Source organism: Macrosteles quadrilineatus, unplaced genomic scaffold (genome assembly GCF_028750875.1).
Source record: "Macrosteles quadrilineatus isolate MER2022 unplaced genomic scaffold, UCM_ALF_1.0 Scaffold_2__2_contigs__length_208266976, whole genome shotgun sequence".
Taxonomy (NCBI): domain Eukaryota; kingdom Metazoa; phylum Arthropoda; class Insecta; order Hemiptera; family Cicadellidae; genus Macrosteles; species Macrosteles quadrilineatus.
This window is the reverse complement of record NW_026542595.1, coordinates 38,818,443-38,844,482: the sequence shown is the minus strand read 5'-3', so window position 1 is coordinate 38,844,482 and position 26,040 is coordinate 38,818,443. Positions and strand designations below refer to the sequence as shown.

Genomic DNA, 26,040 nt, shown 5'->3' with positions numbered 1-26,040 from the left:
CTATCAAGTGACACCTCATTTTGAAGTGTTTTTATCAGCTTCTTTGTTTTAGATGTATCTGTCTTTATTAAATTATATTTTACCTCGGATGACTAATAATGATCATTATTAAAATTGCATGAATCTAACCTAAAAACGGTTTAAGTTTTCAAATGAAAACGGCAAAATCTAGGTAGTATATGTTTTTGTCACATAAAAAAGCTGAATTGTTTTGAAAAGGGCCTTATCTTCTTTTGTTTCCTAAACCAGCCTTTGTGATTCTTTGTTCAATCGACTGTTCCGATCACCCTCATCCACTTGAATCTTTATCCTCTTCCTTGTATTTCCATCATCAGTCTATAAACTCTGCAAGTGATGCCAGTCGTCTCCGACTGAAGTATACATGAGTCGCACTTGGTCATAAATCCATCCATATTATAATTGAAAGTGTATTTTATTTATATTATATTTTATAAACAGATTTTTCATGTTACAATAACCTGTAAATTGTCAAGTAATAGTAATGAAGATAATCACTTTGATTCCAAATCCTGCAATTTAATAAATAGAAGAAAATTACCTGAAAAAATTGCTATCGTTGTTTTATGAACTAAAGTTATTTAAAAAAAAATAATTTCCGTGTTCATCTAATGCTTCTTGAGAGTATTTCCATAAACATAAAAATACCAATACGTTTAATGCTTTGTATAGATGGCAGTGGTATTAATCGAAATGAAATGAAATGAAAATCGTTTAAGTTAGGACCACATGGCCCTTTCTTAACCCACTCTTGACCCGCATACATATAAATATAAATTGCTATTTATACAGGGTGAATAAAAAGTCAAGACCCCCCCATCTAATATTTTTCCAAGTAAATATACAGAGATATCCTTTTGGGGGTCGTGCAATCTTAGCAGGAAGTTTCATTTTATGATTTTGAAATTTTTGAGTCTCCCCCCAAAAGGGGGGATTTGGGGGGTAACACAAATATTTTAAATGTAAACCCCCTTCAAGTGACACCTCATTTTAAAGTGTTTACAAAAACTTAAAGAATGGTGAAAACCAGAGTTCGCTATCTCTTCTCTATCCAAAATGGTAGCCCGTCAAATGTTGTGGAAAATCAATGGTAAAATTGGTTCGTAATTGTAATATTGGCTACCATTTTGGATAGAGAAGAGATAGCGAACTCTGGTTTTCACCATTCTTTAAGGTTTTGTAAACACTTCAAAATGAGGTGTCACTTGATAGGGTTTTACATTAAAAAGTTTTTAGTTGCCCACCCAATCCTCCCTTTTGGGGGGACACTCAAAAATTTTAAACGTAAACCCCCCTTTAGTGACACCTCATTTTGAAGTGTTTACAAAAACTTAAAGAATGGTGAAAACCAGAGTTCGCTATCTCTTCTCTATCCAAAATGGTAGCCAATATTACAATTACGAACCAATTTTACCATTGATTTTCCACAACATTTGACGGGCTACCATTTTGGATAGAGAAGAGATAGCGAACTCTGGTTTTCACCATTCTTTAAGTTTTGGTAAACACTTTAAAATGAGGTGTCACTTGAAGGGGGTTTACATTTAAAATATTTGTGTTACCCCCCAAATCCCCCCTTTTGGGGGGAGACTCAAAAATTTCAAAATCATAAAATGAAACTTCCTGCTAAGATTGCACGACCCCCAAAAGGATATCTCTGTATATTTACTTGGAAAAATATTAGATGGGGGGGTCTTGACTTTTTATTCACCCTGTATAAATAGCAATTTATATTTATATGTATGCGGGTCAAGAGTGGGTTAAGAAAGGGCCATGTGGTCCTAACTTAAACGATTTTCATTTCATTTCATTTCGATTAATACCACTGCCATCTATACAAAGCATTAAACGTATTGGTATTTTTATGTTTATGGAAATACTCTCAAGAAGCATTAGATGAACACGGAAATTATTTTTTTTTAAATAACTTTAGTTCATAAAACAACGATAGCAATTTTTTCAGGTAATTTTCTTCTATTTATTAAATTGCAGGATTTGGAATCAAAGTGATTATCTTCATTACTATTACTTGACAATTTACAGGTTATTGTAACATGAAAAATCTGTTTATAAAATATAATATAAATAAAATACACTTTCAATTATAATATGGATGGATTTATGACCAAGTGCGACTCATGTATACTTCAGTCGGAGACGACTGGCATCACTTGCAGAGTTTATAGACTGATGATGGAAATACAAGGAAGAGGATAAAGATTCAAGTGGATGAGGGTGATCGGAACAGTCGATTGAACAAAGAATCACAAAGGCTGGTTTAGGAAACAAAAGAAGATAAGGCCCTTTTCAAAACAATTCAGCTTTTTTATGTGACAAAAACATATACTACCTAGATTTTGCCGTTTTCATTTGAAAACTTAAACCGTTTTTAGGTTAGATTCATGCAATTTTAATAATGATCATTATTAGTCATCCGAGGTAAAATATAATTTAATAAAGACAGATACATCTAAAACAAAGAAGCTGATAAAATCTTTTTTACCTAACATGATAACATTTAAAATTGTGAATTCTTCGAACTTTAGCTTTACAGTTCTAAAACTGTAAAGCTACAGTTAAATGTGTTTTGATTTATTAATAAAAATATGTAATAGCAAACATTCCATTTTAAATTTCGTTTGAAATTAATTGAGTGGTCTACCGTTGGTGAGCCACTTTATCCAGCCTACAATATTCTTGTTTACACCTTAGATTGAAGTATTTTGCTACATACATTATCTTGCTAGCTTGATGTTAGAGGTAACCTCATTATCATCTGTGATGAGCGGTCTAAAGACAAAAGCGTGGATCAAACTAGCTTTTAATTACAACGACGTGCCCTTTGTGTCAAGGACTGAAGGTGAAATGTGCTGTCAAAACAAAACACCTTTAACGTAAGATTTATTTACACTTATCTTACGTAATGTAATGCTAATTCTACAAACGCTTTCGAAAAATACGTTTTCATTTTCAGGCTGTGGTAAAAATTAATAGTAAAGTATATATTTACTTAATAATAAATTAATTTTGTAATAAGGTTGAAACAGATGATATAAAGGATATTGGAAAAATATTTAAAAACATCTTTAAAAAGTAATCTTTTGAGTTTTTCATATATTATAATAACGTTCTTGATGTAATTAGTTTTAGTAATTCAAAGTCCATAATTCGGCCGTCTTCATTATTTAGCAAATAATTTTGGTCAGTTTTTTTTTCCTTTCTATAAAATAAGATTCCCAGGCCTTAAAATGTAGAGATTTCACGATTAATTTTAAATTTTAAGGCTTTCCAAATTGAAAATATGTTCTCTATTAATATTTTGGCTAGCAAGGGCTAAATTTTCAGGTCTTCAGTATTTCGCATGGGCTTGGTGTTCCTTAAATAAAGTTCAGATTTTTCGTTTTGTTTGGCCGACATACTTCATATTACAATCATTACAATAAATTTCATAAATTAGAGACATTTATAATATTGATTGTTTTTTCTTAAGAATTGCTATTTTGATTTCACATTTCATGATATAATATAAACATTATCATGATGTAATATGCTGATAAATAATATATTTTATAAATTAAAATACCCTTCAGTTTAAATCTTATCTTACCTCTTTATTCTTACCTTGTCCAATAAATCAGAAATTAACCGAACATAATTTTTTAAGTATCACGAATTTTATAAATATAATATTTATACATTGGTACCAAAGAATACTGACAGTGATATAATCCATATGTAATAATATAAAATTAATATAAGGAACTAAGGGGGAATATAACAAATATTTTAGCAATTATACCGTTTGAATTGACTTACATTTTTAGAAGTTTGAAAGAATCGTGAATATTTCATGTTGGGACAAGCATCGCTGTGATAAGTACCCTGAGCCTTTGCCATTGGAGGCTATAAAGCTCAAGTAACCTTTAACAATGGCCTTAATGACGGCAGAAGACACGGCTCATACCCATCATCTCTAGACTGCACTGCTTGGAGCTTTAGACCAGCTATACATACTACTCATTTCATCTATATTTGTCTAAAAATAAGTGTTTTCATTACATTATGTAGCTTTGTACGTCTTAGCTCAATAAAATAGCTAAAGATAAGCATTCTGAAAGTATCAAGGCAACTAAATATTATAAGCTATCACAAATATTTAGAATTGTATTGAGCGTTCAAACTTCTCTACCAAATTAATATTACAGCATTATATTTTAGTTATATTTGACATAACGTGATATTGTTTCTTTGTACTTTCAAAAAATGGCGATACTATGGATTTAATAGCCCGAAGTTGTTTAACGGGTCGAAAAACTGTAAGTCCTTAAAACGATTATTATTATTTTTTTATTGTTATATTATTTTCTTTAGATTAATATATATACCTATTCTGAAACATTAATAATGGATATTGACTATTGAGTGCTAAAGTAGACATCCCACTTTATAGGCCAGCTGTAAAGCATCTAAACATTTTATTATCTACTTACTTATCTATTGCTGATATAGTTGATGGGCTTTAACAGTTGCTGTAGGCCTAGCTCAAAATAAATCGTTCCATCAGTTTGACTTCGTAAAAAGTTTTTTACAGAATTAAGTCATTTACATCAGTAGAATGGTGGCTCACATGAACTACGGCGATTTGATTTTTAAAGATACTAAACCTTACACTCTTCTATATAAAAACGAGTCTTCATATCATATGTAATGTTAAGTACATTATAATAGAATATTTTTGTACTTTAGTACAATTCAATTAAATAGATCCCTTTACATGCATGGTACGTGTATTGGTGCCCGGTATACTGGCGTCGTGATTGAATCTCATTCAGCACTACTTTCCCTATTCAGTACATTGATCCAATATGTGTATGCATTTTTGTAGACTTTAGAGTAAGCCCTTAGTGAACCCTAGTTTGCCGAGATGAGATCGATCTCAATCTCATGACGTCACCATGAGCCCTAGTCTGCTCTTGGGCACGTCCCTTATTGTGATCAAGATGCCTAGGCAGGCGATTGACAAGCGATAGTTCACCTGCCTTACATTACAATTTGTTCGCTTCTCCTTTCTCCTGCAATAAACAAATATAATCTACAATACTCGTTTATGTAATATTAATGATAGCATATAATAAATATAGATGTAAAGTTTAGGTATTAAATTATAAACGATGACTTTTTTTGCTGTAGGTTGCTGCACGATACGTTGTAATGATAAAAATAGAGATAAAAAATGTACCAAATCTAGTACTATGACTCAATCAGTAAGATATTTTATAGCGCTGGTCCTCTAAATATTTCTACTGTCGTATCATGTTATTTAATAAGACTTAAAGTGTTTTAAGTAGTTCAATGATGGTAAAAACACTGTGTATTGCATAATCTTATCAAGATTCCATGTTGAAAACGGATACTAGATGCTTTTATCGTACTTGGCAAACCAGGCGATGCCAATTTTAAAGGGTTTTACGTGAAAATATTGTAATAACTTCTTATGACAGACTTTTGAAAAAAAAGGCTTAATTTGGAGGAAGTTAAATTCAGTATAATATAGTAACATTATATACCACACTCATAGCTTTGTTCTTTTATTTTTCCAGGGGCTATATTCACACAGGATCAGAAGGACAGCAGTACAGAGTTGGCATTCAAATACGCTGTGTACAAAATAAACAAGGACAAACACCTTCTGCCTGACACCACGTTGGTGTATGACATTCAGTACGTGCCGAAGGATGATAGCTTCCACGCCTCTAAGAAAGGTAAGAGTTCTTATGGTAGCGATAAAAAAAACAACACTGGTACTAGTAGTAAACCCTGAGGCCAGGATTAAACACCATTTAAATACTCCTTATCACTAAATATTTTATTTTTTTAACTTCATACTGTCTTATTAGCATGAATTTGTTATGCTTGTATGAACGTTTTTCGTTGAAAATGCATTGTTATCCAAGGTCTTTACACTTTATTATCTTTAAGATCACTGTTTCAAAAAATATTTACTTTTAATATGTTGACGCAAGCCTAACTAAGCATATATCTTGTTTTTATCGCGATGAGGAAGTTTTGATTTTCCTCTAAGATTATAGATAGTTGATGCGAAGATACTGCTATTAAATTTTTTTTAGGTCATACGTTCGATTATTTACGAACGCTGCATGATAAAAATCCATTGTCTTCTTTTGATTAAATAGTATAAACCTGTCTTATAAATAGTTTTCAACGTGTATATGATATCAAGCGTGTATTTCATACCCACCAACAGAAACTAAACATAATACAAAACCCATGTTATTTGCACTGACTTGCGCCGTTTTTCCAATCTCTCTATCAGTAATTTGCATTAAAGGAGGGGCATAAAAACACATAGATTATCTCTCTTGGAAATGAGACTGACCACGATATCCTATAAACTTTTAAATATTAAAACAGAAACAATAGGGGAGCCTGCAAGAGTTTGGCAAGAAACGCTCCTTAGTAAATTGATCCTAAAACCCGATTCCAACAGCTCCTAGTCTTAAACATTATAATATTATAGTTCTGTTTACCGAATAAAAAAGGGATAAGGCTGAAGACAAAATATTCTGTCACATTTATACTTAAGCTATACTGTTACTTATCAACGTACGAGGTTTTACTCACAATATTTCCCGAGATTGTTTATCAGAATAGATAAAGTTATGAAAAACAATTAAAATTTAAGACTAGCAGATACAATAAATGAGAGTGTTGGCCAACATATACTGGCTTCTATTTTGTTAAAGGGAACTAGATATTTAATTATTCTTTATGCCAATATTTTGTTAGATATAAAATATGCTATTTTGAATAAATATTGTATGTGAATCATAAAACAAAACCTTTGACATGTGGTCGAGTACTTCAGTCTGAAACGAATATCTCAACTTTAGAAATTCGACTATCTTAAAAGATTCTATAAATTGTACAATATTGACCTTAATGTCTGATATTTTATTTGAATGATCTTTACATCGATCGGTTTCCTTTTGAAGAAAAACCTTTCAGTGAATTGCGTAAGGGACGAAGGCTATTGCGAAAGTAGAAACATTACTGATAGTAACTTAGTTCCCCTCGATTGATGTAGCTCAAAGTGAAGGGCGAGACGCTGTGGCCACCGACACTTTGTAGTGACGAGGTGTGATAAGAGCCCTTTACTTTGTATAACATGGACTTCTAACCATCACTCACCATACACACGTGGCGTCAGGCCTGATGTTGAGGGAGACATTACCTAATTTTAATTTGGTTGGTAAAACAGCGGTTTTATGATTCCTACAAACTTTATAGTTGTATATTATTTTCGGCTGTATTGCCATCCTTGTGGTATACGTCTTGAACCATGGTGACAGAGTAAAGTATTTGAGGGGCTTTACGGAACTTCCCTTACAGCGTTTCTTTTATTAAAAATGGCACTGGTTGAAAGAGTAAAAACAGTATGAAACAGACGAAACATATTTTAATGAATCGAGTGATTTGTAATAATAATATACAGAAATTACATAACTTACCAGATATTATACGATTTATGAGTTACATTACCTTACAAGTAATAAATATGAAGCAAACAAGCTAAAGATCCGTTGAGAAGCTCGTGGTTGTATCATCAGGTGGTTAAGCATCACTGGCATAACGCAGTATGTGCAAGTAAAGACAAATGGTTTGTTATTTAATGTATCCGACAGCCTGATGACATTTATTATTTTAAATTGCGTAAACTTTTCATCCGTTCTGACTTCGAGATATTTCGAGAGGTATAAAAAAATTTGCGGTTCTGTAAATCAGCTGTTGACTGACGTCATTCAACCAAAAGTACAGGATTTTTGACGTTTAGTTAAACATCTTAATATTTCTTATTTACCCTTGTACGTTTTGGAACAGTACTGTTTCTCTGAGGGTTTTATTCGATGAATAGTTTCCAGCTCCTAGTTAAGTTAAATAACAGCGATAGAGTGATTATGGAACGTGCAGATTATAGGTTAAATGTGTTTTTGTTATGCAAGGAAAAATAAATATAATAAAAATCTTTGTAACTCCAGATATTGCCAATTCCCATGTAGCTATGAGACAACTATTTTTAAGTATACTAATGGTATGCATGGATCAGCATGCCAGCAGGTGGAGTACGGAGTACAGGCAGTGTTCGGGCCGAGTGATCCTCTGCTGGGTGCCCACATCCACTCCATCTGTGATGCTCTGGACATCCCACACCTGGAGGCCAGGGTCGACCTGGAGGCGGAGTATCGTGAGTTCTCCATCAACCTACATCCCTCTCAACCACTCCTCAACAAAGCTCTGCAAGACGTCATGACCTACCTCAACTGGACACGTGTCGCTGTTATTTACGAACAAGATTATGGTTAAGTACCTAAATATATTAGATTACCAATCCAGCGGGGGGTTGAATGGTTGTAGATATTAACCTCCAAATCTGAAGTTTTCACGAGGGATCAATGCTGGATCCAGATACCGATTGTCATCAGACTATTTAACAGAGGGCCAACGTGAATAGTAACGGGAACAGGGTGTGGACTGTCCTTTGAAAAATGGTATAGACTTTAGTTTTAATAAAATAGTGCTTACATTTGCTTTGAGAGTAAGAACGACTCATTAAATCTTTGTTTGATATGTGGACATACCTCCTGAAATGAGAGGTACATTCCAGAATCTTAGCAGCTAAATGATCAGAAAAGTGTGTTTGTTCAATTTCTTCGGCTTACCAAACATGTCTAAGCTAAAAAATAGAACGTCAGTTTTTCAATGTTCATAAAAGGAGTTAGAGTCACAAATAACGAATACCTTGCCCATTACATTAAAATAGTAGAGATATTTAGATTGAAGTGGAGGTATGATTTATTTTAAATATTTCGACTATTTTAAAAATGATCAACTAAATTTATGAAAAGCATATGGAGAATGTTCCAATGTGTTCATAATACATTGGATAGTAAAGTAACTCAAATAACCAGGTAATTGCCATTCTGTGTAATTATTGTACCTGGTCAATTATTAAACAAATTACAAGTGGGTTATTTGTTATATCTTTGATATATATTTAGCTCATATAGAGATTTCGTAATCATCCTTGTGGCCAAACACCTCTATCGTGCTGGCTGTGAATATCAACAATCGATGTTCACAGAGATAAACAGTCTGATAACTAACACTAACCTATTTAACCGTGTTGTTGTTTAGGGCTTATAAAGCTACGAGAGCTTGTCAGAGCACCATCCAAGAGAGATGTGGAGATTCACCTGAGACAAGCAGATCCTGATACTTATCGAGCTGTGCTCAAGGAGATCAAAATAAAGGAAATCCACAACCTGATAGTGGACACCAAGCCAGAAAACATGCACCATTTCCTCCGAGGGGTAAGCTCAGTACTTCATACTTTAAGATTAAAAATGTTGAAATCTTTTATGTAAAGAATATGTTAGAAAAAAAAATTATTTGTAATATTTGACCACTTTTTAAGGATATGTAATTTTTTTCAAATTAGGTGTCTTAATAATTTAAGATATATTGTAGTAATAAGTTGGTCTTTGTTTTTATATTAAATAAACTATTGAACTTAATTTTTCCAAACAAAACATTCAAATATAGCTTATTTTAATCTCTATTTGTTTTCAGATTCTCCAGTTGCAGATGAACGATTACAAGTATCACTATTTATTTACAACATTTGTAAGTGAATGTAAGACTTATGATTAGATTTGAGTTATTGCATTTCCACTACAAAGTTTGAACAATACTTAAATTGCAAATGGTTTGAACTCAAATGAATTTCCAGTGGAAGTCTTCCGGAACTGATTTATTAGCACATTTATATTCGTACCTTGTCACACGAATAAACTTTTTGTAGAATAATTCGAAACACTCCGTCCGTTGAAGTTGGGCCGTGCGGTGAGGCAGAGTTTTGGGTTGTCCCAACTTTTAACTTTATCACAACTTTGTTATTACGCTGCCGTATATTGCCTTCCCTTCTAACATCTCTTTAATAGATTTTTTCATTATCAAGTCATCTCCGCTTGTGACGCTTAAAAGTACAGATACCGTACCCTTGTTTAACACGAAATGAGATTTTCATACTCTTGAGTACATGGTAATATTTTCATTTCACGTTTACGACAATTTTTTTCTGAAACTTTAAACTCTCTTTACTTTCCTCGTATTTTACTTGTTAATAGTGTAAACCGAAATTCTTCTCCTCAAAGCCAGACAAGCACAATAACAAAACAAACAAATAGTTTAAAAATATTTACTTTCCTAATAGGCATATATATGTTTTCAATTTTATTTTATGAATAAGAACTAAACATGTTATGCTCGCTCTTCACATCAACAGAAATTTACTTTGTAATTCAATAGTTATAGTCATTTTACTAATATATATATTTAGTAGGTATATTGTATGACACATTTTAACGAATTAAAACTGAATCGTTTTTGTTTAACAGGATATAGAAACTTTTGATCTCGAAGACTTCAAGTACAATTTCGTAAATATGACTGCATTTCGCATCGTGGATGCCGAGGATGTTGGAGTGATGGAAATACTGAAAGATATGGAAAAGTTCCAACCTGTTGGACAAAATCTGTTAAACAAATCTAGGATCATACAGGTAAGGTAATATAACATAGTTAGTGTCAGTATATCAGTAATGAATAGCTATAATTAATAGAGAAAGCTTCATGGAACCGATGAGTATTACCTCTGATATGTGCATTGTGCAAAGCTTAATTTGCTATTGAAATGTATCCCCAGAATTGCGATGCTTTGGCTAGTCTTTATTCCCTTAACTTATACTTATATACTGTATATACTACTATATCTTATAAGCCTCACTTTGCAATGTGTGCTTTTTACTTGAGATATTTGGGAATTGTATAGTCATGTGTGCTAGGTTGTTGTTTGAATTTTTTACACCTCATTATTTATGTAAAATTATCCCTACTAACATGACAGTAAAGATTTAACGGTAAAGACTTTCTTTTTCAAACATCAAAACTAAATCTATTCCGTTTGGTTCTTTGTATGATAGGGATTGTTCAATTATCAGTAATGTTCAGCTTCACAGTCCTAATCATCAACCTAATCATCGTCTTTTAGCTCTCTCTTCGATAGAAATACTTTTCGATAGATTGGTTCGCTTTTCCTCCCGCTTATAACTTCTGTAGAACTGACTGGTTTTTCATAGAATATGTGATTAAATCTATAACAATGCGATAAAGATTGTTAAAACAATGTTACTCAACAATAACAACCTTATTCAGTGACATTTACTGGTATTGCATCAACTACCAGTATCGATCAAAAATTTTCGGGTTTTTGAGATAATACTGTAATAATTAAAAAAATCTATTCGAATTGCAGACAATGATGTTGATTTTGTTTTACTGGCTTATTTCAAATTCGTACATTGTTGGTTGTTTTCAGGCAGAGCCAGCGCTGATGTACGATTCTGTACACGTGTTTGCCCTCGGACTGCAGACGTTAGAGCAGAGTCACTCCCTCGCCTTAGCCAATGTTTCCTGTAAAGCTATACGTACATTGATCGCATTTTCAGGCAGAGCCAGCGCTGATGTACGATTCTGTACACGTGTTTGCCCTCGGACTGCAGACGTTAGAGCAGAGTCACTCCCTCGCCTTAGTCAATGTTTCCTGTAAAGCTATACGTACATTGATGGCATTTTCAGACAGAGCCAGCGCTGATGTACGATTCTGTACACGTGTTTGCCCTCGGACTGCAGACGTTAGAGCAGAGTCACTCCCTCGCCTTAGCCAATGTTTCCTGTAAAGCTATACGTACATTGATGGCATTTTCAGGCAGAGCCAGCGCTGATGTATGATTCTGTACACGTGTTTGCCCTCGGACTGCAGACGCTAGAGCAGAGCCACTCCCTCGCCTTAGCCAATGTTTCCTGTGAAGCTGAACAGCCTTGGGACGGTGGACTAAGCCTCATAAACTACATAAACTCTGTAAGTAAAACAAAATTATAGCTGAATTGTATTTATAAAAATTTGTTCCTTAAAATATATTTGGCCGTTACATATATCTTAAGCTCTATGATGTATTCTTTGATCTGCTCCGGTAGAAATATTTAAAGTATAATGTGAAAGATTAAGATTACTTTTTCTATAACAATTCCTTTTGATTTATAAATCTGCAGTCCCTATTGTATAGTAGTAAGTATAACATTCTATTAAAAGTTATTATAACTTTATACTGAGTCTTTTGGTATATGAGATGAAAAAAATAAATCCGCCTGATGTTCTAAATAATTTTGTATAGTGTTTTTTTTTTTTTTTTTTTTTTTTTTTTTTTATGTATAGTGTAGGGAAAACCTTTTGTTTTTGTTTCAGTTGATTTTACATAGTAAAGGTGTGTAAACAATCATATCCAGGTTTAGTACCTAAGTTAGAATTTCAAAATTTTCTTTTCTAACTGTAGGTTGAGCTGAAGGGTCTGAGTGGTCCTATAGAGTTTAAGGAAGGGCGTCGTATCCAGTTCAAGCTGGACCTGCTAAAGCTGAAGCAACACTCGCTGGTGAAGGTGGGGGAATGGAGTCCCACTGGTGGAGTCAACATCTCGGACAAAGGAGCCTTCTTTGATTCTGGCTCCATGAATGTTACTCTAGTCGTCATCACAATATTGGTAAGTTTCGGTGCATAGTTTCTAGACGTAGTCCTGGGTTTCAATTCCACCAAACACCAATGGATTTTATCCATGTGGTATTGCCACAACCCTCCGGGACTAGCCTGAAGTAATGTAAAAAACATTTCTCGTCCAGAACCTACCTCCTAGTTTGGGGCAAAAACAAGCTTATAAATAGTTTAAATTTATATTATTGAATACACAATTCGGTAATGACCAATACGTATTCCCTTTTAATCTCAGTTTAAATATATTTACAAAGACATTACAAAGACAGGATAGGTTATGAACAACATTAAAGTGTACATTAATTTTAGGTAATATTTAATAATATGACCCTTATATTAATGCAGCCCTTCCACCATGCAACTGACTTTTTCAACGTTAATCAAATTAATTTGTTCCCGTTTAAATGATCCGATTAGTGCTAAATAACTAATCTAAACTGAATGCAGATTACAAGCAACACGCTTGTGATGCTAATTAATTCCCGTGATACACCAGGATTGAGAAAGAGATTTAACAGGCACACAATCATGGTGTTATGTCAAATATCATCCGGATTCATCACGCCTAACATTGCCAATGTATGCAGATTCAAAGGATCGCTGTATACCAAAGCTTTAAATGATAAACTAAAAATGTCACAAACAAAAGTGATTTGAGGAAACGGTACACATTGCTAAAAGTAACATCATATCCATATTAATCGGACTTGTACTAAGTAAACAAACAAATATTCATGCGTAATATTTTTGTTATAAGTAATCTATTTAATAACCGTATAATTGACCATTGTTATTGAATTTATACAGGGTTAGTAAAAAGTCTAGAGACCCCCTGTTAATTTTTTAACGACCCGTACTAGAAAAACTAAACTCATGTAATAAAGGTGTGCTGAGTTTAGTTTTTCTAGTACGGGTCGTTAAAAAAATAACAGGAGGTCTCCAGACTTTTTACCAACGCTGTATATATGAATGAACAACTTAAACAACATTTACAACCCTGTCCGTAGACACAATCACTCTAATTAAAATTGTTCCATCTCAGATAAAATTTTTATAAATGGAAATTTTTATGAGTTTATACAGTCAAAACTATTTGTAAAGGTTGTTGGCTCAATCGTATTATTCGAGGGAGGTCTGGTCGGTAGAAGTTTGTAAATCGCATTTTTATTCGAGACCTACATTATTGGTAACCGATAAATTCAAAGTGATAAACACGGCATAAATAAGTACTAAAAGCTGTCCAACCCAAGACAGAAGAAAATAAATTATTTAACATTGCTTGTTTACGGATTTTTCTTTATACAATCTGCAAATATTATAAAAATAAACTCCTTTGTTTTTATGTTCACAAAACCAAACAAAGTTTAACTCAATCAAGCTAAATGATATATTGGTTATTTACTACATGTATGGAATATTTAACTATTTAAAAGTTACCAAAAAGACCGACGGTTCAAAATTACAATTATTACTCTTTTGTATTTACACTAAAATACTTGTTAACTCTTATCATTTCAGAAATACACTACTTACTGAAAATAGTTGGAAATGTTATTCAGATGTCTATTGCTTATGGAAAACAATGTCCGCCAGGTTAAGTACGTTATTTGCATGTAATTTTGAAACCTTCCCTTAAAGTCTTTAATTACATGTCCCAGCATCACTTGGCACCATGCATTTATCAACTTCCTAGTAAACCGCATCCTCAAGAGTCATCCATCACGGTTCGGTTATCGATAACACGCTTGAGAATTGCAGAGGAGCATGATGACATGGGCCCAAATAAAAATAAACTCGAGAAAATAGCTATGATTCTGTGATAGACTTGTCATTTGCATATACACATCTAACCAAATATACGGTGTTGTACCGTCCACTCCTCTAGAACTTATAAATGGCGCCATATACAAAAACCAGTGACCACTCTCCCCCCTTCGCAACAATTACAATTGCACACAGTATACTTGCCACTTTCGGTTCTTATTTTTTGCTATGCATGCAGTGTAAATCTAATATAAAATGTATTTATTTTGTTAAAGATAAGAACTATTCAGCTGGAACATCCCTCGCGTCCAGGTGTTCTCCAACGTCTATCTATTTGTATGATTATTATATGTCTTGTTACTCCACCAAGTACAACCACACTTGCCTGGCAGGAGATACCGTACGTGATGATGCATTACGGCAAGAACTACACAGGCAACGCTAGGTTCTACGGGTTCTGTGTGGACTTGCTGGAGAGAGTGTCCAAGGAAGTTGGGTTCGACTATATCCTAGACCTGGTCCCGGACAGGAAGTACGGGGCGCAGGATGCTGAGACCGGCGAATGGAATGGCATGGTGCTGCAGCTCATGAAACATGTATAACATCATGTATAATCTGTATGACTACAGCTATACATCCTACATTACTCGCACTATCCGCTGTATCGTTGGTCCACTGTTGTTGTTGATGTATTTTTGTTGTATCTAGGTTGTGTGAAACTTACTGCTTTTCCTATCCTAATATTTTTTATTACTCCAAATTGTATATATTTAAAATAATACCCTAAGCAGATAATTAGCAGCTTCATAGTTTATTATAAAACTAAATCGAATTTACTAAAGCTATAACAGTTTATTTATATTCCTCCATAATAGTTACAGCGGAAATTTAAAATCATATTTTTGTTTACAGTGACTTAGAAAACCTACATTTACTAAATGAATGCTGAAAGCAAATAAATATAAAACATTTTACATTCTACATAACCATTCTTGTTAAACTTTTCACAAAGTATACACTAGTAACTCATGATACTAAATTTCCATACAATCACATTTTATATAATACATTTCTCAAACTCTGCATCGTCTGCCTTTATTGAACCTACGCTATAGCTATTCTCTACTTGTATAAAAGAATCGTCTTCGTTTCTCCAACATCCCAGATTATATAAAACAAATCTCTATCATGCAAGAATCAATATCTAATATCACGACGGCTGTGTGATTCCAGACACAATACTATTTTCTTTCTTGTTGTTTTAATATGCTTTAACCTTTGTGTTGTAGATTGTATAAACTGAAGTAAGTGCTGTTTAAACCTACAACTTAGCCACCCCGTATTATAACTGTTGTGAGCACAGTAGGCTATGTACTAGTTTGACCCGTAGGAGACCCCGTATGTGATGATGCGTGCCGTAGACAACGACACGACCCCCAAGTTCGAGGGGTTCTGTATCGACCTGTTGAAGGAGATAGCGGACATGGTAGGGTTTGAGTACCGCATCCAGCTGGTACCGGACGGCAAGTACGGTGTGTACGACCCCGACACTGGCGAGTGGAATGGCATAGTTCGTCAGCTTATGGAAAAGGTATAGTACAACATTGGGGTTAATTGTTACAGTGAACGTTCGGCAATGTCAGAATTGTAGAAATTTATAGATTGTAAAATTCTAAGTGTCACCATTTGGTATGTCTCGTCTGGAGTTCGTTGCTCAATTAAGACATGGGAGGCATCACCATTATTGTGCTATAGTTGTCAAAGATACGGGTTTAAATTACAACAGAGTTATTTAGAGAGCTAACTTGTTTTCTTTGGCTTAGGCATAATCCGAACCAATTCAAAAGTAATATTAATACGGCCGCTTAGAAAACGACCTGCGCTCTAATGCTAAACCAATGCTGGAGGAGGTCACTTTCTAAGCGGCCGAAATATAGTATGCTATATTTAATTTTTTTTCATGAGATTATTAACTACTTTCAACCTTGCACCAGGACGCACACTCACGACTTCACTGCCTCGGTCCCTCAGTACGTCACGCTAGCGACTGAGCCAAAGACTTGCCAACTAATCAATTGATTAATACTGTATACAGTATGATTGAAAAGTCCCGAAACGGTGTATATATTTTATCCGTTTTATATAAAGTAATGCGATTTGGTATATAAATAATATTCATACATGTCTACTTTTTAAAACTATTTTTACTTTTTATCCCTTAAGGGCTTACGAATAGCACACGAGGATTCAGAAAGAATTCTTAAATAGCAGCAAAGGCCAAGTTAAGTATCACCTCATAATAAACTTGCGCGGTGGCATACACTGTCGCAAACCCAAACTTGAACGGAAACCCGATTAAAAAATGGCAGCCGTTTTAATTTCTTGGATCAGACATTTTGAATCTTTGCACGGCTGCCAATGTTTACTTCGTTGTTCTTTTGAGCTCAAATGTTCGGCATTCTATTATAATAGTTAAGGTCTTCAATTTGATATGCATATCGATCTATGCTTGAGTTTGTGATTTTCTTCCGAATTCTAGCGGGTGCCCCTCTAAGGAGTTAACGTACAATCGGCATACAATAGCATTGCAAATTCAATGAATCTTCGAGTTTGTGGCAATGTGTTGTACTACCTAAGACCTTTAATACGGTAATAAACTCGACCGATGCTGCTATTTAAGAACTTTGTTTGAGTCCTCATGGGCAACCCCCCTTATGGGATAAAAACCGAAGTAATAGCTTAAAAGAGTATACATTTATGTTTATTATTGATACATTAAGTCTCAGAGAGGATTACTTTAACAGGACATAAAAAAAATCTATTCAATTTAAATTACACCAGACTACAATACCACAAACAACTTGGATAAGTCGGTGCAACAAGATAACAATTAATAATGACATAACTTTCAACGAATTCTGAATAAATAATATCCATTGGAGACGAGTTTTACATGTATATACAAACAGAGTTTGCAAGTTTGTAAAGTCGAAAGTAAATTCAATAAGAGCTCATTAAAACTTGTTTATACGTCTTTAACGTAATGAGGAAAGTTTCAACTCGTATCACTTAAGTGAGGATTTGACTTTGCATTGATAATTATTGCAATTCGCTCGTCAGGCAGGGAGAAGCGCTCATCACGTCGACGGAAGTCGGCTCAGCGCGAGCGACACTCCGGAAATTTGGCGTTCGCGTCTGACGCAATAACGTTATCACTCAAACGGAATATTGCAGGGATCTAAAATATCGAATACTTCGTCAGAGAAACTTATTCCAGAATGTTTGATTCCGAGTGGTGGGATTTACTCACACGCAATTTGACATGAAGTGGTGGAAATCTGTGTTTGAAATGTGCGATGAAACGAGAATGATTTAATGTTTCTTGTGTGTTGTGATATTTTACAGGGTACTAGTTGTAGAATGTGTTGGTTAATAAAGTATTTGTATATTTGGTTAACTGCTTATGTTTCGTATTCCTAAGTATAATTGTGCAATACAGTATGTTTCAATTGTTGTTCTAAATGCGTTACAATTACTGTAGTTTATAATTTACTAAGGAATGATAATGTCTGAAATTTTAGATTCCATTATTGTGTGTTTTTCCGAACTCTAAAATTTTGGAGATTTCTACCTTAACTCTATGACCAGCCTTAACTTGTAGGCTCAATTCAATTAATGAAAAAAAGTTAATATTAATTCAAAATGTTATTTTCCATAGAAAGCAGATCTAGCAGTTGGGTCCATGACAATTAATTATGCCAGAGAGAGCGTTATTGACTTTACAAAACCTTTTATGAACCTTGGGATCAGCATACTATTTAAGGTGAGTTCAAATTGAATAGGTATCTGTTTGTATTATTGGATGTCCAAAGTCATAGCATATATTAATGGAGTGTCTATTCTTTTAATCTATGGTATTAGGATGTTGGAATTTCCTCTAACACTGGCCTTACTAAAATCATGTCTAATAATCAGGTCTACTAAAAACGACATCGGGAAAATATATTTTATACTTTTAGTATGTGAATCCTGAACAATGGATTCTTTTAGCGTGATTATACTAAAAATGTGAAATGATTTATTTTAATTTTTTAATAATACCGTACAATATATAATTTTGTATACATACAACATTTTCATATTCTATACCTAAAAAAAAAAATAATAATCTCTTCTAACTCTAGTTAAAACCAAAAAAGTAAATAAACCATCAGCAAATGGGCAATTGGGTTGATGGAAAAACCCCTAATCGGAGCTACACTTTAGAAATGTGAACTTAAATTCAGGCTTTTACTGCAACCGTATCGCACAATACGCGCTTCTTTTATTCCAATCGTAATATCAAATTCTATTAGTCCAATAACGCACTCGGAGAGAATTGTGCTACAACATATTCCTTTTAACAGGTTCTCTTTATTGCGCTTGCAGCAACTCTCCCTCTGCTGTATATATTTTCACTTTATTTCAAACGTGCTTTGATAACTGTTTTTTCTAGCCTTTTTAGCTGGTGATTTTTCATGATCGTTATATTAAGATCTTATATTGGTCTGCTTTTAGGAATAAACACACTACTGTAGTTTCTTGAATAGGAAACAGAGTACAGATTAGTTTAAAGAGATTGATTATTTTTAAGTTAAAGGAAAAGACTATGGACCTAATGACCTTTATGGCCTTTATCATGCTGATTATTTTTGCCACGTAACTGATGCAGTTTTTTTTTTGTTCTGCTCTATAATAAACATGTAACAAGATAAACATGTAAGTTCCAACAGGCATTCTACACCTCGATGGGTCTGCTGGTGCTGGACGTCGAAATACCGTTACTGACCACCCAACTGATGTAATTTTTCATGTTGTGCTCTATGGTCGACATGTAGGTTCCAACAGACAAGGCCTCTACGTTCTTCACCTTCATGGGTCCGCTGGCACTGGACATTTGGTTACTCGCCCTGGCTGCATACCTCGTGCAATGTTTCATGCTCTACGCTATGTCACGACTCTCGCCCTACGAGTGGCGCCGTCCACGACCACCCAAGACTCCAACCAACAACTTTACCCTGTCCAACAGCTTTTGGTTTGTCACTGGTACCTTGCTGAGACAGGGTTCTGGGCTCAGTCCTAGGGTACGCTTTCAGTTATGCTTTTTATGTCTTTGTTTGTTGTCATCTTAATTTTCCCTTCTCGAATTGTAGTACACCTAATTCGGCAGGTCTCGATAAATTAAACTTTTATAGGAATACGGGGTTTCAAACCATCGTATTTAACCTCCGTTATTGTTTTTCCGTTCGACCTACAAGTTAAGCGTTGCCGTGAGTGTTAAGGTCCGAATTGAACCGCGCCTTAGTTATTTTAACCAAACTTAGGTATACTCGTGAGTGACGTTTAAAGTCGCTGGTCCGAATAACCACATAAGACACACAGAATTTCCCTTTCATCAACTCAGTGGACATCTGGATGGACGTACAGGTCTTTTACGTGATTAACTATTGTATTCACAGTAGCCTGGTTGGTCCGTTGCAGGTACCGACATCGCAAGAGACGCGACTGTTCTCGTTCATGAACCCACTGGCCGTGGAGATCTGGCTGTACGTGCTGGCCGCGTACGTGCTCGTATCCATCACCATGTTCATTGTGGCGAGGTTTTCACCCTACGAGTGGCACAACCCACACCCCTGTGACCAGGAGAACGATCTAATAGAAAACCAGTTCTCGCTATCCAACAGCTTCTGGTTCACGATCGGTACGCTGATGCAGCAAGGATCCGACCTCAATCCCAAGGTAAAGTGCACGAATGCTCTTCGCTTTCATTGTCATAAAACTATTATAAATAGTCCAATGTAAAGAAAAGACTTTGCATAACAACCAGCAAATATAAGTTATACAAAGACCCCCTGTGAAAAATTTAAGTCAACATAAAATAAATATTACGACCTGTTTAGAAATCCACTGAATTGTGGCTTAACTTTTGGGCTGTTATTAATTCAAAGAGTTTTCACGCAATTGGAATGTTACTCATAAAAAATTAATTTATGATTTAAAACTAAAACTGAAAACTGAAAAAATACAGGAAATATCCAGTTAAGATTAATTATAAAAAATGTTGATTTATTTTCAAACTAAAAAGGCTGTATGTTACGAAAAATATATTATTCTTGTCCGGACACGGGATTAAATTGACCTGATACGTACTTGTATATGCAACAACGCGAACGAGAATAACTGTTTTCTAGTAGCCCATAAAGAAATGAATTTTGAAAATGTTATCAAGATGTCCGTAAACAAGTTATTTCCTTCAATTAGTTCCCCTTCCTAAACGATAGTATAAAAGGTATCATGAAGTTTATATGACTTGTAATAACTCGTAAACTAGTTGGAACAAGATACTAAATTATACATACTAAATTATTATTATTTTTTATTCTGGTTTTGACAGTAAATAAAATTTAAGTTTTTTCACATGACAGTTTAGACTGAATACAAACCTTATTCGACACCTCCCTGTTTGGTGGTTGCTGACTTCATTCAAATATGCGTACGTGTGTAATATTCTTATTGATAACAAATAAAGCAAAAAATCTCGACAGTTCTGTACATATGTTTCAACTAGCTGTACCCGCGGGCTTTGCCCCGTTTAACTTCATATGTGAGCTCGTTCGCGTGGCTCAATCACGTCCTGGTTGAAGTTCGTTCGCTACGCTCACTCACCTTTAGGTTGAAGCACGTTCGGTGCGCTCACACATCCTGGTTGAAGTTCGTTCGCTACGCTCACTCACCTTTAAGTTGGAGCTCGTTCGCTGCGCTCACTTGCCTTCAGGTTAGCTCGTTCGCTACGCTAACTCGCCTCCGGGTTGAAGTTCGTTCGCTTTGCTCACTCACCTTTTGGTTTAAAATTAGCTGTTGTCAAATATAAAAAAAAAAATAGTGCTGCACTCTGTTGGTAATCCTTGTAACTTTAATGCTATTGAACATCATAGAACAAAGCCAACTTGTTTAATTGAAACAGCTGTTAAGATTCATTTATTCCATTTAAATATGAGTACTCATTAGGTTAACATGGGAAACTCCAGAGCCACTGGGGCGGAGCCCGAGAGTCCGATCAGAATAAAAACCACTTAGTTTTCCTATTTAATGCCTAAAGAATCAGTGTACCAAATTTCAGCCTCCTAGGTAAATGGGAAGTGGGAGAATTAGTGATGAGTGAGTGAGTGAGTCAGTCAGTCAGTCAGTCAGTCAGTCAGTCAGTGAGGGCTTTGCCTTTTATATATATAGATAGTGTTAATATTTATCACCCAATAGAGTAATTAGCTTACAGCAAATGACTTATCTTATTTTATGTCAAGCCAAAGGTATATATTCCAATAAAACCAATAATAGAGAGTACGCTGATGGGCAGAATCCATCCAAAGCATTTTCGTAATAGGATCAAATTACGTAAATTGGTAAATGTAAACTTCATCGGCAAAGTGCATTATCAACAGTAATGTAAAGCGTTTATATTTGCTGGTTGTTTGGCAATACATTTTTGAACCAAACCAATTTGCTCAGCAAAAATAAGCACCACTAAGATTGATAATTCTCTGTGATATGAACTGAATTAAATTTAATTTGAAAAGTGTTCTCCTAACTGTGCTTGTTCACTCTTATCATTTGATTTGTAATTGCTATTTTATAAACTAGCTATCATAACTTACCTTCAACTAGTAGGATGCCATTTTACTTTATTTTTTACTTTACATGTTTGCTCGTTGCGAATGCTATTATCGATGGAAGAATATGATTCATACTCTATGTTGCATTAAAACCTGCATGACAACCTTTATGATCGATTTTACTAACCAGTCCAAATTCAATACTAAATTGTTAATTAATTTTTAATAAATATTAAATTATAGCTTAAAAGTCTTCTAGCTATAATAAAAATTCCGAAATAGTTTACTTATTTTTGATAGTGTCATGCAATTATTGCATATTTTTAATGGCATTGAAGTTTCTTTATAACAACTTCTTTGATACCTCCCTGGAGTTGAGCTATTAGTTTCTAATATGCTGTTCAAACGTTTATAAAGACTTTTCAACCATTGGAGGAGGATTTTTAATTAATTCTTTGAAAATTCTATCAAAGCTGTCTGCTTTAACGGTTTTAGAGTTTTAATTAGAAACCATCTAGAATGTTTACATAAGATTAGCTATCTTAGAGGTGGTAATATGCTTGGTCGACAAGGAAACTTGAACAGTATCTGGAATTTTCGTTTTAAAATATATTTATGTGAAATATATTAAATAAGATGTATTTAAGTAGATACATCATGTGAAACAAAAAAAACACTGATGATCAGGACTATTGACAGAGTCTAGAGGTAAACAATACCACAAAATTGTATAAATTTGTGTAATTTACGTAGATTTTTTATGGATGCATAGTCTATAGCGTTATATTTCTAAATTAATTACCTTTGGAAGGATTCTACAGTTATTACAAAAGCGTTTTCGCTCTGTAGTTTAAATAAACTGTTTAGAACTTTAAATAATTATTTTCTCAATAGTAAAAGTGTAAACTGTATAAACTTTACAGATATTGTCAGGGTCTTTTTTTTATTTCTTATGCATCATCTTTTAGCAATATTTAAATTATTTGCGAGTTGAGTGTGTCGTTTTTAAAGAGAGTGATGGGAGATATATGGAATTAATTACTTGTATGAACTTTGCAAATTTTGTTTTAGTTTATGGAACTATGAAAAAATAACCTGTAATTTAAATAAATGCCATACCAGATTATTTTTAACCAAGAAACTTGTTCTACTCAGTTTTGGATTTTAACCCCGCTCTAAATCCAATGGTTTAAAATTCAAGCATTGTCATGAAGTAGATTTGTTAAAATACCACGGTTTCCTAGTACAATCATAACAAATGGGAAGTTTACTAAATTATTACGTCTAATACGTCTCCATAGGTTATATAACAAATGCGGCCGTTGGAAGCACACGTATCGCAATATTTCTATCTTGGACTATAATTGACATAAGTATGTACTGAGACTAACAAAAATGTAAACCATTTGATTCATAATAGGGAACCATTGCTTATGTACAGTTGATAAACTCAAAAGCTGTTTAATCACGGTTTCCTTCATAGTGCACACTATTGCTAGATCAATTTGTATCTAATGAGATTGAAGGGAGATTTGCTTGAATTAAACCACAAATAGTACCATTATAGTTCACATCCTTATGCATGCATATTCAATATTTAGTTTTTACTTTTTTGTTTATAAGTTTTGTGTTGATAAAAAAACACAAATTTTCTGTAAAATAAAAAAAATGCTCTTACATTTTCGCAAGGTTTTCAGGGAAATCGTATCCTGACATCTTTGACTTGTGGCATAAGCACAACGTTTGTTGGATTAAACGATTTGTTTGGTACTGCATTACACTGAACCTACTGTTGTACGCTGTTTTACCTGTACTTAGAATACTTACTCACTTATTTCTTATTTGTCTGTGACTTACCTAAAAGAATAGGGTTACTTTAAATTTAAGACTATCATTGCTTGTGAAATTGTCCATTGGGATTTTTTCTGTGTGGACAGCTGCATGGTATGAAAATTAATAAATGCATTATCTCTAATAAGTCCTGTACAATGTATTGCACGTGTTAAACCAAAGTAAATCATGTTAGAGATATCCCGTATGGTTCATTGTAACTTTCGTCTCGTAGCAACTTCCTGCTATCTTTAGTGCCCCTTCATTCGTGTTTACTACAACTTTATCTTCGCATGTTCTCTCAAGCAGTACTCGTGTTGCACCATTTCTGGTCCAATGGTGCTTAGTTTTGCCTGTAGAAATAAATATTCAAGAAGAAGGGCACTCGTAGCATTATACCTTGAGAATTTTAACAAAACAAAATTAGACAAAAAAATCATAAAACGTTAGAATTTAAAACAAGTATGTTTACGTCAAATAGCAAGCGTTGAAATTTTATACACGGAGAAATTTACGGTACACGGTAGTAAATTCAAACCAGTGTCGTGTCGGCTACATAAATATAGAGGAAAGTGTTGAAGGCGTTTCTCAGTACCATTCCTTAGCATTTTAGAATGTTATATGTGAGCATCGATGTCACATTTATACTACGGTTGAATTTAATGTCTTGCAACAGAGCGAGTGTCATGGACGTCGGTGGAATATGTTTGTTTTTTAATAAAAGCATGTTAATATGACTTTAATGCTATTATACACACTTCTAACATTTAGTTTTTATACATGCAAATGCCTAACTAAAGAAATGTGTCATAAACAATATTTGGTAATATATATGTTTTGTCTGTTTTGGACTTCAAATGCCTTGTGCTCTATATAGGAGAGAATTAATTATTAGAAAAGAGCTACTAACGTAAATTTATAAGTACTCTTGTATTACATGGCTGATCTTTAGCCTTGCACATGAAATAACCACGAAGATTAGTAGTTACAAATTAGTTTATTTGTTCAAAGTGCCGTCATGTAGTTTGTTATGTTCTATTACATAGATTTTAGAATGTTACAAAATGGAATAGTTACTGAAATCATATAAGTAATGTGAATTAGTTATGAGGATAATTAGTTATCACATAAAAAATCAGTTAATTCACTACATGTAGCCTACACAGTAGTTCACTTTTAAACACCTTAGTAAAACACACAAAATAAATACCTATGAGATATACAGGGTGGCTGAAAAGTAACGTACACCCCCCCTTAACTTTTCAACCATTTGAGATATTTGAAATCAGTTTGCAGCAAACTTCTTAGAAATGAAGGGCTACAAGAATTATGGTCAATTTTGAAAATTTTGCCCTTAGGGGTAGCGGGGGTAAGGGGTAACTCAAAATTTTCAAATGACAAATATAGTCGAGTTTGGTATCATTTTACAGGTCTTGACAAAACATAAAAATTGACAATTTGACATAAAGAAAATCAAAATCGGCTCACTAATAACAAAATAGCGCCCTAAAACGCTTTAAATCCAAATAACCATGAGGGTAGCAAAAAATTAACTTGCACCCTTATTAACTTTTTAACTATTAGAGATACTTGAAATCGGTTTGCGGCAACTTGTTTGGATATAAAGGGCTACAATAATTCTGGTAAGTTTTGAAAATTTTGCCCTTAGGGGTAGCGGGGGTAGGGGGTAGCACTAAATTTTCAAATAGCAAGTATAGTCGAGTTTGGTATCATTTTGTAGGTCTTGACAAAACATAACAATTAACATAAAGGAAATAGAAATCGGACCATAATAACGAAATGGTAGCTAAAAATGATTAAGAAAATTGTTATTTAAAGTAATTTTGAACTGCCATTTTGTTATTATTGGTCCGATTTCTATTTCCTTTATGTTAATTATTATGTTTTGTCAAGACCTACAAAATGATACCAAACTCGACTATAATAATTAGTATGTTATGTTGCTGTTTGAAAATTTTGAGTTACCCCTAACCCCCGCTACCCCTAAGGGAAAAATTTTCAAAATTGACCATAATTATTGTAGCCCCTTATATCAAAGAAGGTTGCCGCAAACCGATTTCAAATATCTCAAATGGT

The 26,040-nt window shown here is 34.0% G+C and overlaps 1 protein-coding gene across 5 annotated transcripts in view; it reads left to right on the top strand.

The window, feature by feature from the left end:
* The window catches only part of LOC128985705 (glutamate receptor ionotropic, kainate 2-like), a 79,379-nt gene that overhangs the window by 45,484 nt on the left and 7,855 nt on the right, over positions 1-26,040 (top strand). For 4 of the 5 annotated variants that reach the window (XM_054405497.1, XM_054405498.1, XM_054405496.1 and 1 more), the window contains exons 3-12: positions 5,619-5,780; positions 8,144-8,395; positions 9,232-9,407; positions 9,667-9,720; positions 10,494-10,658; positions 11,864-12,016; positions 12,489-12,692; positions 14,857-15,060; positions 18,183-18,287; positions 19,985-20,242. In XM_054405497.1, coding sequence (XP_054261472.1) covers positions 5,619-5,780; positions 8,144-8,395; positions 9,232-9,407; positions 9,667-9,720; positions 10,494-10,658; positions 11,864-12,016; positions 12,489-12,692; positions 14,857-15,060; positions 18,183-18,287; positions 19,985-20,242 — 1,733 coding nt within the window. Of the gene's footprint in view, positions 1-5,618; positions 5,781-8,143; positions 8,396-9,231; positions 9,408-9,666; positions 9,721-10,493; positions 10,659-11,863; positions 12,017-12,488; positions 12,693-14,856; positions 15,061-15,854; positions 16,056-18,182; positions 18,288-19,984; positions 20,243-26,040 lie in introns of all 5 variants that reach the window. The other variant, XM_054405499.1, reaches the window with a different exon arrangement.